Raw genomic sequence first — 14,556 nt, 5'->3', positions numbered from 1 at the left:
CAGACGTGCGGCCGGGTGAGCTCCGCCATCTCCACTCTGCGTTCTGTTAGATTCAAAGTAGATATAGATGCATGAAAACTAGATACCACCAACTTTATCTGATCCTAAATAACAGCATGGAGGATCAGATTTTGTAGCATCCCACTAAATATCATACTGTCCCATTCAGTTGCATGGTAAGATTTTATGGGACAGATAAGTCCATTTGATCAAAGTCTCTTATGTAGTTAAACTCTCATTCACTGCATCAAATTCTTTCTCAAGAGATTAATCTCAACCACACACCCCTTGCCCTTGTGTGAAAATGCATATAGCATTTATTTATTCTGCATGCAATACATATGTATAGGTTTATGACTAAAAAACACGTAAAACCCAAATAAACCAGAGTGACACAGCATCTGGCCCTATGAAACACATAAATACAGTATCAAGAAACCCTCATGCACAGGAAGCATTAAACAGAATCATGTAAAAAAGCACATTTTAAGATATCACTCATGCATCCAGTTCCCAAAACATCTAACATAACATTCATATAATACAAATTAGATAGATCAATAGATAGATAATTAGAGGAAGACAGAGGGAGAGAGAGAGAAGAGGGAGGGGTAAGGAAATACCTAAGCTAACATTTCACAGCCACGGGAAGCTACCACTGCATCAAACATATTATCATCACCCAGTGAGAAAAGTCATTCATAAAGAGATATCCAGCAAAGCACACAGCATCAAGAGAAGTATCAGAGCTGTATGGCTATGACAGAGGCATGAAGGGGATGTGAAGGTTAATCCGCAGCATCTCTAGAAAGACAGAAGCACAGAGAGATAGAGATAGATAGAGAGAGAGAGGTGCACACACTGAACCCATCACAGCCACTGGCTGTTGATCTGAGCTCTGTATCCTCAGGTTCATCACCGACAAAGGTGAGTATATGTATTAGGTGGTATGCTAAGGAAAGGCAATGTGCTGATGTAATGTCTTTTCATTTCTCATATTTAAATTAACAAAGATGGTTAAGAATACAGTTAGTGAGCAGCGGGCAAAAAAGATGTACAATGGAGAAAGAAGGCTGTACATAAAGTGAATTAGGAAGGGTGAATGAAGTAGAAAATGAGGCACAGGACAGGGGTATAAACACAAAAGCAGGTATGTAGTATAAAGGGGACAGAGATGCATAAAGTGACAGATGGGCACTACACAGATGGTGTAGTAAGAATTAAGTACTACAGGGAAATAACTTATGAAGAGAGGATTAGGAGAAGGAAAGGAGGAAATTAGCTTCTTAAAAAAAGAGTATAGGGTTCAGTAAGGTATCAATAAAAGTACATATAAAGAGTTGAAATAGGGGAAGGGATCATCTGGCACAGACTGGATGAGGTGTAGCAGGTGAAAAGGACCAGTTGTTTTAAGATGAATGAAGAAAAAGATCATCTGGTAATGAGCTAAAGAAAGATCAGATGGTGTACAGAGCAGAGGTAAGAAGGAGGGAACAGCTGTTGTATAGGGAAAGATGAACAATATGCAGAGATTAGCTGGTAATGAGGGATGATGCTTCAAAACAGATGAGTAGATGTGGAGTAGAGGTGATGAGTTTCACTAGTGGAGTAGATAAGATGGTGTAGAAACAATGAGACGTAGAGTAGTGAGTACAAGGTTCAGCAGGCAAGATCAACAAGATCAAGTATAGAGAGGATACAATATGGAATTACAAGGGATCAGTTGTAAAGAGTGAAAGCTGATGAAAGAGAGTTGTACAGAACATTGTGTACTTCTGGCAATATACAAATACACGCTGGCTAACAGTTACTGCTCCTGCATTGCTCAAAAACCTTGTCTTTTTCTTTACACAACTGTACCATAAAGTCATTTACAAATTGAAATCAGGTATAATTATGGTAAAAGATACACTTTCATTGAACATATTGTACCTTCTGTAGTAAGTAATTAAAATATATAATTTATATATAAATAAACCATGCACCCATACTTTATATAGAATATCATTATATTGTGAATTATGACTATTACTACTACTCTACTTTCTCAGGCATAAAAATCTTTCTAGATGTTTGAATATAGTTATATATCGTTGTGCAACTGGCATGTTTTTCTTTTCAAGCAATTGGCATATACTTTTTTGGTACCAAATGCCTCCTTATTAATACTTATCAGTGCCTTTCCCAACTCATTATAGGAATGTAGTGCAGCAAGCACAGTATGAATCAGTACTTGTACCTTCTCTTTTTTCAGAAACATCAATGAAGTACATTACCCTGCAATATCCTCAAGACTAATGTTCATCATTTACCAACGGGCTATACTGTGCAGATTACCTACAATGCTTAGATACCAAATGTGAAGATGGTTCTCCTTAAACTTCTGAATCTTCTGGCTCCACTCTATTTCCTTTGCCTGCTATCAGTCACTTTATCCATTCAGTTCTTCTTACTTCTTCCAGGCATAAGTGGGGAGACTTCGTCTGCCTTGTCTTTCTCTAGTTTTATTCACAATTCCCTCTTTGTAGTCTTACTTGTCAATGTGTTGGGAAATTATATACTGACAATCTGGAAGAGTCCTCATGGCAGTGAAATTTATGCAGAAGCTGAGCTATCGGGAAAGCCATTTTGCTATCTGTGTGCCCGGGTGATGGGTGAGCAGGAACATCACTGCTTTTTTACAGGGACATGTATAGGACGCAGCAATCTTCGCAGCTTTGTTCTGTTTTGCCTGCATGCCTCATGCAGTTGTTTCCATGCTATGGTCGTTGGAGTGGGATTTATTTCAAGAAGCATCTCCCTCTCCTTATATGATCCTATGACCTTCCTAAGGCTGCTGCCTCTCTCTATCACTCGATTTTTCTCAGGTTAGTTGTTTATTCATATGTAGTGAATGAAAATAAAAAAAATATTTGGGGTTTGAGATTTTAAATTTCAAGGGTCGTGTTTGCTAAGTGATAACAACTATGTTATTAATTTGACAGTATACTGTATTTCGGATGAATTGTATATCTGAACAGCACAAGAATAAACAAACTACAACTTAAATACCTGTATCCAAGTTCCTATTAATCATATTATTTGCTTACATTTTTGAAAATGTAGATAACGGCACCATTCTGAAATACCTACTGTAATCCTTGTTGCTCTAAAAAAAACTGTATGTAGCACATTTATCAGCAATATTCTAACTGTCCATCACTGCTAGCTGCTTATCCATAGCTAGTCATCCAGACTTGCCAGGCATTATTGCAAAATAGACAATATCCCCCTACATTGTTCACATATCACATTTCTAATGCTTACATATTGAAGTTAAAAAAAAGATTAGCACATGAACAGTTTATTGGACTATACAAGAATAAATATAACATAGTCAGTTAATGTGTACTTTAATATTACAGCTCTTGTGATGATGAATGATGATGATGGCAGACAGTTGCGGCAAATGATAATTATATTATCTGGTTCTCATTTACTCGTACTGCAGTTTCCAGAGAATTGAAGAGGTGTAAAGGGTATTAATAAGAGTGATTAAATAATTTCAAAGTAACACCACTGCATACTTCTTTTCGACACTCTAAATTATATGCCGGAAATAGTGCATGCTTAATGCAATAAAGGCTAGAAATAGTTAAATCATCTCCAGCCGGTGACATTGATAAACGCTGCCCCAAATTTTATCTCCCAGTGACAATGACACATGGAGACCAAGCCAGGCTAGCATCTATTTATAGGGGTAGGAGGTGGAGTTAAAATCACTGCTGATAAATAACTGTCCCATATTATTCCCCGCCTTTTATTTCTTCCATGTATGCCCCATTTTCCCACAGCCCATGTTTTTATCATTTGCTCTCTGTACTTGTTGTATACTTTATCAATGTCCCACACAGCAAAAACCGCCAGTTTATAATATTTTGCCTTGATCATCACCATTCTTTTCATTATATCTTCGCATTCTTTTCTGTCCTTATACAGAGTTTTCATTTTTTTCCGAATATCTTGTATCTTTGTATAATTCTTTCAGTTTCATATGAATTATCTTATTATTCTCCTGCTTGTTTACTTTTACTTTTTTACCTGTTCCAACATATTCCTTGCTTCTTCTGACTGACTTCTTACTACCTCACTCTCACTATTTCTTTCAACAGGAACGCTTCTCAACTCAGAAATGTTAGTGGTCCTCATGATCTACCTCTGGTTTGGAGTAGGTATAGCATGTGCTGCCTTTTGCTGTCACCATCTAATTTTGATCTGCAGAGGTTCTAATGGTCAACAATTTCACACAACAGAGATCAGCATAACCACTGGCAAAGAGAACCTGCAGAGAGTATTTGGAAAGAAATGGCTATTTGCAATCTTTGTCCCACAGCCAAAGAACAAATGAGTTATCTCATGCTTGAATCCATTGACTGCAGCAATACCTACAAATCAACCATATGTCTAGTCTAATCCCCTCACTGCTCTGAATAGTTTGTGAAAACCCCAAATAATGACACCTTCTCATTGCGGATATCGAGGCTTTGTTACTTTCTGATAGCCAGGTATTGGTATTAGAGCTAAATAATGATAGTATGCGTGTTACTCTTTACTCTACTGAGGGAGGAACTCTTACCATTCTACAACAGTAATGCTCTCTTCAGGTTTGTACAAAAAAACATAGCAAATTAGCACTGTGTGTAGCTACTAAGTGATTTACTTCTATGTTTACTGACAACAAGGTATCTCTCTGTATTCTACTGAGAGTGTGTACATATATTTATATATAATAATAGTAATTTGCTAGAATTTGTCTATAAAAAATAAGCATTGTTCTGTATTCACTGCAAAGCCCTCTTTGTTCTGCACTCTTCTGACTGTGTCAATTTGCAATTGTGAAAATGCTCTGTAAGTGCAGTGAGGTCTCTACATCCTTTGTTTGATTTTTTTTATAAGGTTTTATTTTGCATTTAGGTTAAACATAATAATACAACAAGGTCTAGTCGTGGGGCAAGAAGAAAGGAAAGGAAGGAAGGTGTAAGAGATAAGCAGAGAGAGAGAGAGAGGGGTGAGCTGGGAGGGAACTCATTAAATTCAGTTCATTCCATGTAGCTACCCATTACATTACTCCTACATAACTTTCCATTACTGCAAAGCATTAACCTCCAGCCAGGTACCCCAAATGGCTTCAAATTTGAATGGGCACCCCCAGGCCTACATCCTTTGTTAATAGAGAAATGCTGTTACCTCTTGAGAAGTGATAGCAAAACCTTTTAATCATACAATATTTGCTGTCTCACTGCTCTGAACAGACAGCTATGTCCATGTGCCATTCTATAATAGAGTAAGCTCCTTTCACAGCTGTGTGCTTGATATCAAGCTCCTCTCATTCCTGTGTAAAGATATATTTCATTGCGTAGTCTATGACATTTTGTATGCTTCACACCAATAATATGGTTCTATCACAGGTCTGAAAGAACAGCCTTATTACCTTTTACACACAAAGCAGTCCTCCCTGCATTATACAGTATGTAACCCACTAAAGCACAGTGAGATTTCTTGGGGAGACTACAACATGCAGAAGATCAGACAGCTTGGGGGGGACTGAAACATCTGCTGTGTAATTACAGTTGTAACTAATACACGTAAACCTTGTTAATGGTTATTGTATAGCATTAAAATTCACCTTTACACAAGTAAAGTTCCCTTCAGTTGCAGCTGCTGAGGGTTGCTGAAAGGGAGTGGTTTACCGTTACATCAAGTATAAGACGAGCCAGCTCGCAGCTGCAAGGACAGTGCAGGGATAGCACAGTAGAGTTCAGTGGCCCTTACACTCTGAAGGAACGTCAATCCATTATCATAATGCAATATTCAGTAAGCAATCATTTCATAGAATTCACTTAACTGCAATAAGACATTAAGGAGGCCAGTTAGGCAGAAGCTATCCTACTGTTTAGTTTTTTTAAATAATGGTCAGGTTGAGACTCAGGTTACTCCTGCAGCATCTTGGGATGTATTTCTAGCATCTGAATAACTGTCAGACTTTCAAGGTATGATTCAGTCGCACTGTAAGCTGTCACATACAATTTGTGCACTTATGCCACATAATATTATCTTGTAGATTCTTTCCAACAGTCAGATGTCGGCCTATGTGATGCATGACTAAGCTTTCCTTTAGAAACATATTCATTTCAGTGACTTCCTCCCGGCTCTGCCAGGATATTAGAGGGCATTGCCCTGTTAGCACTACTCATCTGATGCTAGTGTTCACTGACATACCCCTGAAGCAGAACCAGGATTTACGCAGGACACAACTCTTCTTCACTTAAATCACTTTCCCCCTTTGGGCAGAGCAAAAATCTATTATCCTCTGGTTTGCTTATGACATTGTACATTGTACTTATGATATATTACATATGTATTTTTTGTACAGGACCCTAAAACAGCTTTCAATAATTAATACCTATTTACACTATCTAGGCAGTATTATAAAGGGTGAAAACAGACCTTTCAAAGTTTCTGTTCACCTGTACAGGATTTTTATCAGTGGACGAAATTCTGAAGTACTGTAGCAAGTCCTATTTTAAGCTGTTAATAAATACACATAAATACAGTATCACCTCACAATAGGGAAGCAGCAAGTCTCTGATAGCGCTGCTTACAGCAATAACTTCAAATGGATTCACATGCATGGCAGAAATCTCAGCCATCATGGAGTGTTCATAAGAACATTTTTAAAGCAATGCAGCCTCCCCTTCCCAGGTGGATTTGTCAGTATGAAGAAGGTATGTATGTATATTTTTATTTGTATAGTGCTCCTCGAGGGCAAAGCACTGTACAGCAAAACAATAAATTAGTAGTAACAAACAAGGGATCCTTGCAATAATAAGTAACAATACGTGCATTATTAGAAATAAAATTCACATAAATATAAAATATAATTACAATACTGATTAAAGGAAAACTATACCCCCCAAACAATGTAGGTCTCTATAAAAAGATATTGCATAAACCAGCTCATATGTAAAATCCTGCTTCATGTAAATAAACCATTTTCATAATAATATACTTTTCTAGTAGTATGTGCCATTGGGTAATCATAAATAGAAAATTGCCATTTTAAAAAATAAGGGCCGCCCCCCTGGGATCATAGGATTCACTGTACTCACAAACATACCAACAAACCATACATGTTAGGTCACATGAGCCAATTAACAGACAGAGTTGTGTCTTTTGCTTCCACACTTCTTCCTGTTACAGTTAGAGTTGTAGTATTTCTGGTCAGTGATCTCTGAGGCAGCACACAGACCATCACGAAATGGTGGCTCAAGGCAAGAGATGTAAAAGGGCAAGATTTACTTAAATATATATTACAGTTTGGTAAGATTCATTAATATGCCACTTAATATGATATGAACTATCTGTTGCTTAAGTGTTCATTTTGGGGGTATAGTTTTCCTTTAAGTGCTCAGTGTCAAGGAGACAAAGGATGGAGGGCTTACAGTCTAAATGTATAATGGGACTGTCAAAAAGCTAGAAAAAAAAAATAGTTTGCACTAAATTTCAAAATGTTAATAATGCTGAAGGGATCAGTTCATATATACCCTGATACCACTGGTCATAAATCACCTTCTCTATACATAAAAGTGAGTGCATACTTTTTTTGTAGGATGAAGAGTATAGATAGATATGCAAATGAGGAAAGTTTGTGACAAGCTGCGTTCCATCTGTGAACGGCATTTAAATGCACCTCAATGAGTACAGCCGATCAGGAAGCATTGGCTGCATTTGTCCCTGTGTTCCCCAATAGAACATATAAATGATTAACTGCAGAGGGACACAGGAGAAACTGCATGTGCATGTGCATTTTTTTCCAGTTTTGTGATGGGAAAAACATCCAATGATCAAAAGTGCTTCAGTGTATGGACAGGTAGAAGAATTAACAGAACCCCCTGTAAAGCTTCTCAATCTGAAGTCTTTATAGCATTCTTTTATTTCATACCCTTATCACACACTCCTCTATGTGCAGAAGGTGCATGTTTCTCAAATTATAACAAAGGTGTGTAAGAGGCACAATCAGAAATACACAGCACCATCTACTAGATTACATAATAAATAAAACTGATTTTAAAAAAAAAACATTTAAATACCTTTATTGATATGGAATGAGCTTTGGGGCACATTTACTAAAGGGGGAAGTGACTAACGCTGGCGATGATTCGCCAGCATGATGTCATTCTGTTACTTCGCTGATTTACTAACGGGCGCAGGTGCCACTTCGCTAGGGAAGGGAATAGACGCTAGCGTTGCTTCGCAACTCTAACGCCAGGCGAATTTTCCCTCTGGCAAACGGACGTATCTCTGCAAATTCACTATGATGCAGATATTTACTTTATCATTCGCCAGCTCAAAGGAGGCAAAGTGCAATGGGGTGCATAGGACTTCCTCAATTTTTAGGGCAAAATGTTTATAAGTCCCAAAAAACGCTGGCGTCTTTTCCTTTTCCTTTTCAAAGGCCGTAAATTTTTTTGGGGGTAACTGGGTTCCCTCCTCCATTTTCTAACATATGGAACATAAACTATACAGTGGGCTCGTGTGTAGAGCAATATAACAACTCTATTTTATTTTTCAAGGTTCCCTGGACTTGTAATGTAATGTAATGTATTTGCTGCAACATATACGTCCATGTAACTTTATAATTTCCCACCGTATGCAGATTAGGCAACGCTGGCGCATCTTCGATTTGATTGCCGAAGTAACGCTAGTGAAAATTCCCAAGCGTTCAGGGCCCTGGACGCAACTTCGCACTTTAGTGAATTTACATAGTCAGAGCGAGTTTACGCCTGGCGAAGTGTTGCAATGGCTGCAAAGCCGGCACTGGCTTTTTTTCGCTGCTAAGGGAATTTGCCCCTTTGACTCAGGCATTTTAGGAAGGTTCAGTTACATGGTGCTGTCTACATTTCTTAGGGATTACTAGCCAACAGCTAGTCGAACACATACACCTAGTGCTGACTACTTGAATAGGGATAAAGGCATTGTGCCGGTGGTTTCTATGCTCTACTAATAACCTATTATATCATTTTTGTGTGATTATAGTCAAAATCCTTAGACACCGTGCTCTTTACATAACATCTGCCTCTGTTGGCAGATTACCAAAACACGATCCTTTGTAGGGCTTTTAAATCATTGTGTTGCTGCATCTAATTAGGGGCATGTCACATACAGTACACAGTCAAAAACTTCAACCATCTCTACACAAACAACCTGGAGTATAGGGTACATGAACCTGAATAGCAGTTGCTTTTATATAAAGGGCATGTGATTGACAAACATCAAATAAAGCTTTTTTATGACTTTTTCGTGTTTGCTGCTATATTCGGTAGGATGATTTAGTAACAAACAGTGATTAATCAGTAGCACAGATTCAAATCTGCAGTTATACTGCGCCTGCTACCCATCAGCCAAAATAAGTTATGTTTTTGTTCACACACATATCTAATGTATCCAGTTTAGCAACCTAGTAAAGAAGGCCAAATATTCTCTGTACCATATACACTTAGGGGCCCATTTATTAAACTTTTACTTTTTTGTGGTTGATTTTTTAGGGGTAAAAAAAATTTTCATGGAAAAATAAAAATAAAAACTTATTTTACCCCAAAGCTGCTAAAAACCCAAATAATAAATCCAAATAAGCCATCACAAACCTGTCGAGGTTATGTAGAAGTCAGTCCAAACGAAAAATGCTGGCAAGCACTCCAAGGTTCACTCGTTGGATAAAATCATCAAAGTTTATTTCAACAGATTAAAAGAAACATTGTTGTCCTGACGCGTTTCGTATGAAAGATACGTAGTCATAGGCACAATATACATTGTATCAAATGGCTATTTAGATCTAAAAAACGGAAGTGACTTCATCAATCAATGCATGGTAATTAAAAACATCCGTTTGCCTCCCCGTTTCCTTGATCGGCTGAAACATTTTATGACATTGCTTGTACACACCGATCGCTTGGGCACAATTCATATTTATCTTTTAAACTCATTATTTACAGACATATTGCCAAAGCATTTAAAGATCAACTGCAATTCTTGAAATAAACTGATTTTACCCTACGAGTGGACCTTGGAGTGCGTCTCAGCATTTTTTGTTTGGAGCGCACATCACCCATAGCTACGGCTTTGGGGCGATGCACCCGGGCCACTCGTCTTTCCTGGTGAGTGCTTGTGTTTTCCAAATCCTCTACCTATTCATTATAGAGTGCCGTGTGCCCAGCAGAGTGGGACCTGGGGTATATACACCCAGGTCACTATGCCCTACGGGTGAGCATGTTTATCGTCTTGTGCTGGCTATTTTTATAATGATACAAAATTCTCACAGCGAGATTTAGTCATTACTTAAAAGGGAGTCTGTATAATATAATTAAATTGTAATGTCCCATATATAGATCATTGTAAGTTGGAAGGGACTCATTTTGTTTTGTAATATGTAGAAGTCAGTGGCAGATGTCCCTGAAGTTGTGTTTTGACATTGTGATTTTCACTGTCAGGGTTTTCATACGATAATCCAAAAAAGTCAAGGTTTCTCAGTGAGCACTTGATAGAATCGCGTTTTTGGAGCAGCAATCTTACCATACCAATTGACACTCGATTTTTACGTGATATTTTTTTTTTCAAATTGCAAGTTTATTGTGCATTGACATAGCATAAACATAGATAGAACCAAAGTCTAAGTGCTTAATAACATATGAGAGCTATGTAAATCTTTAAATAAGCACAATCAGCACAATAAGGAAATGTTACATTGAAGAAATTATACGCTTAGGTAATAGTAAAAGGAAAGAGATTGTGGAAAAGAGAATAATGAAATAACAGAAACTTGTACATGGAATATACAGAGAACAAAAACTTGGTACATGTTGATATATCGGATATTCAACTTTTGCTAAGGGGAAAATCTCAACCAAAGACAGTATTCAAAGTTCTGGATGCCATGAAGCATCACTCCTGTGGTTCTGGGTAGAATGCCATGGGTCCCATATTTACGCACATTTGATACTGGTTTCTGGTGTAGATGCCGCCATTCTCTCTCTGACTTTTAGTTGTGAAATGAGATGTTGTATGTTTGGTGTTAGAGGTTGCTTCCAAGTTTGTGCAATCAACCTGCCTGCTGAGTTGAAGATATGGAATAATAGCTTTTTGTTGTTAAGGCCAACTGTATGTTCTGTATATATTTGGAGAAAAGCTATTTGGGGCTGGCATGGAAGGATATATCCTAAACGTTGATGAATCAAATCGAATATTTTGACTAAAAAAGTTGAATTATAGGGCATAACCACCACATATGTAAGAGAAACCTGACATGTCCACATTGTCTCCAACATTGCGAGGGGTATTGAGGATTAATGGTTGCCAAACGTTATGGGGTAAGATACCACCTATGGGTGATTTTGGTATGAGTTTCTAGATGATTGGTGCAAGCAGTGGCTCCTTTAGGTGCTGAGCGGCTTTGTTGCCCTTGAACTGGGGAGAAATGGAGTTGGAGGTTGTTCTCCCACTTTTGCAAATATGGGAATTTAAAATCCTCCGGAGTTTGTAATTGCTTTTTATAACATTCCGTGATGATAGCTTTACAATTCCATGCCTTGCCACATAGGCGTTCCATATCTGTGTTGTATTGGGTTTTAAGTTCATGTGAGGCCTCAGTTCTCAAGAGGTGGACCATTTGAAGATGTGTAATGTTGAGAATGTGGTAGGTCAAATCTTTCCACTAGATCTTCGAACCTTTTCAGAGAGTTTGCAAAATATAGTTGGCTAATATTATTAATCCCCCTGTTTTCCCACTCTTGAAGGTTGACGTTTGGAATTATGTATTTCAGTGCTGTTAGTGGGGTTAATAATGACGGAAAAACTTTGAGTTTTTTAGCTAGAATGTCCCAATAGTGAAGTGAGAGTTGGGTTGTTGGTAGCAGAAGTGTGTTCCTAGGTCTGCTACGTTTAGGAAGCCAAAATAGTTTAATCAAGTTCTTGTCTCTAGCCAAACCTGTTTCAAGGTCAACCCAATTCCTTATGGATGTAGGGGAGTGTAGGCGGACCACTGTTTCCAAGATTGTTGCAAAATAGTACATTTTAATATTTGGAATTCCCAACCCCCAGACTTCCTAGAAAACTGGGAGAAACTGAACGCTATTCTGGGGGGCTTATTTGCTCAAATGAATCTGTTTTTAGTACATTGCATTACTGAGCAAAAATGTGGTGGCAACTGTATATAAAGAGTCTTAAACAGGTATAGTATTTTAGGGAGAATATTAATTTTTATTGAAACAATTCTACCCCACCAGGATATGGAGTCTGATTTCCATCTGATACATTCTGCCTCCACCAGTTTCAACAGAGGTTGGTAGTTCAATTTGTAAATATTGGCTGGGTCTTTGGGAAGGTTTAAACCTAAATAGGTTATGTATGAGTCTCTCCAATCAAATTTATATACAAGCTTATATCCTTGCAGGATACATTGCAGGATATTAATGGGGAGTGGTTGTGTTTTAGAATGATTTATTTTAAACCATGAGACTGCCTGAAAGCGTTCTATTTCTTTAAAAAGGTTGGGTAGAGAGATTGATGCATTCCTGAGGGTTAATATTATGTCTTCTGCAAACAGACCTATATTATGTTTATCTGTAGTGGTATCTATTCCCATTATATCCGGGTTATCTCTAATTTTAAGAGCCAAATGTTCTATGCAAATATGAGTGGGGAGAGTGGACAGCCCTGCCTAGTGCCGTTTCGGATTTGGAAAGCGTTCGATAGGGCCCCTGCTGTACAAAGCTTTGCTGTAGGGTTAGTATATAGGGGGAGCACTGCTTTAAGAAAAGTAGGACCTAGTGTTTCCTCCATGTATTCTCAATCAAACGCTTTTTCTGCATCAAGCGATAACAGCAATGCTGGAATTTGTTGTGCCTTCAGTATATGTGTTATATTATGGATCCTTTGTGTACTAACTGAGCCTTGTCTATGGAGGAGGAATCCTACCTGATTAGGGTCTATTAGGGAGGGAAGGATTTGGTTAAGTCTTTGTGCCAGAAGTTTGGTGTAAATCTTAAGGTTTGTATTTAATAGATCTATTGGGCGGTAATTTTGGCATAAGTCTTGAGGTTTTCCTGGTTTAGGAATTGTTACCACATGAGCTTGGAGATATTCCTGGTTAACAGACCCCGTATCCACGATGCTTTGGAAGACTTTAAGGAGATGGGGTGTAAGTAGCTTTGTAAACACTTTATAGTAAGAGTTAGAAAACCCGTCTGGGCCCGGGGATTTGTTTGTTTTTAGGTGTTTTATAACCCTTACAATCTCCTCTCCTGATATTGGTGCATTCAACATTTCAAGTTGTGGTTGAGTTGGATGGGGAAGTTTCAACTTCCTAAAAAACGTCCTAATAGTACCTAAATTTGGTTGCATTAATGTACTATCAGATTTTAAGTTATACAAGGATGCATAATATTTAGTGAATTCCTCTGCTATTGCTTTATGGTCAGTTAATTTCCCTTGCGCAGCAGTTAGGTGGCTAATTCTGGCTTGAGCTTATTGTTTTTTAAGTTGGTTTACAAGTAGCTTATCTGCTTTATTTTCCTTACTGTAATATAGATTTTTAAGCAGTTTCAGCCTATAAGCTGTTTTTGCAGTGATGATTTCATTTAATTTACTCCTTAGTTCAGCGACCTCTTTTAGGGGAGGAGCTGTATTTTGCTGGTATGCTTGTTTTTCTAGATCTCTTAATTTTGTTTTTAATTGAAGTTGGGACTCTTCTCTTCTTTGTTTAATTTACTTTGCTAAGGAAATGAGTTCACCCCGTTTCACTGCTTTGTGTGCAAGCCAGTCTGCAAATTGACTTCGCCCCCTGAGTTTAGGCTAAAGTATTGTGTAATAAGCTGTTCTATGTGGAGTTTATTTTCTTCTTTAAAGGGATACTGTCATGGGGAAAAAATTTTTTTCCAAAATGAATCAGTCAATAGTGCTGATCCAGCAGAATTCTGCACTGAAATCCATTTCTCAAAAGAGCAAACAGATCTTTTTTATATTCAATTTTGAAATCTGACATGGGACATATTGTCAATTTCCCAGCTGCCCCAAGTCATGTGACTTGTGCTCTGATAAACTTCAATCACTCTTTACTGCTGTACTGCAAGTTGGAGTGATATCACCCCTCCCCCCTGGCAGCCAAACAAAAGAACAATGGAAAGGTAACCAGACAACAGATCCCTAACACAAGATAACAGCTGCCTGGTAGATCTAAGAACAACACTCAATAGTAAAAACCCATGTCCCACTGAGACACATTCAGTTACATTGAGAAGGAAAAACAGCAGCCTGCCAGAAAGCATTTCTCTCCTAAAGTGCAGGCACAAGTCACGACAGCTGGGAAATTGACAAAATGTCTAGCCCCATGTCAGATTTCAAAATTGAATATAAAAAAATCTGTTTGCTCTTTTAAGAAATGGATTTCAGTGCAGAAGCCTGCTGGAGTAGCACTATTAACTGGTGTGTTTTGAAAAAAAAAACATGTTTTCCGATGACAGGATC

The 14,556-nt window shown here is 38.0% G+C and overlaps 1 protein-coding gene across 1 annotated transcript; it reads left to right on the top strand.

Annotated features, from left to right (window-relative positions):
• Positions 1-527: 527 nt before the first annotated feature.
• Positions 528-5,107, top strand: LOC108698959 (palmitoyltransferase ZDHHC22). The gene is made up of 3 exons (XM_018230817.2): positions 528-927; positions 2,255-2,867; positions 4,152-5,107. Exons 2-3 carry the CDS (start codon positions 2,366-2,368, stop codon positions 4,385-4,387), a joined length of 738 nt encoding a protein of 245 aa, XP_018086306.1. The 5' UTR covers positions 528-927; positions 2,255-2,365; the 3' UTR covers positions 4,388-5,107.
• Positions 5,108-14,556: the final 9,449 nt, after the last annotated feature.

This window comes from Xenopus laevis, chromosome 8L (genome assembly GCF_017654675.1).
Source record: "Xenopus laevis strain J_2021 chromosome 8L, Xenopus_laevis_v10.1, whole genome shotgun sequence".
Taxonomy (NCBI): Eukaryota; Metazoa; Chordata; class Amphibia; order Anura; family Pipidae; genus Xenopus; species Xenopus laevis.
Note: the sequence above shows the minus strand (reverse complement) of the source record. Positions and strands in the feature narration are given on the sequence as shown.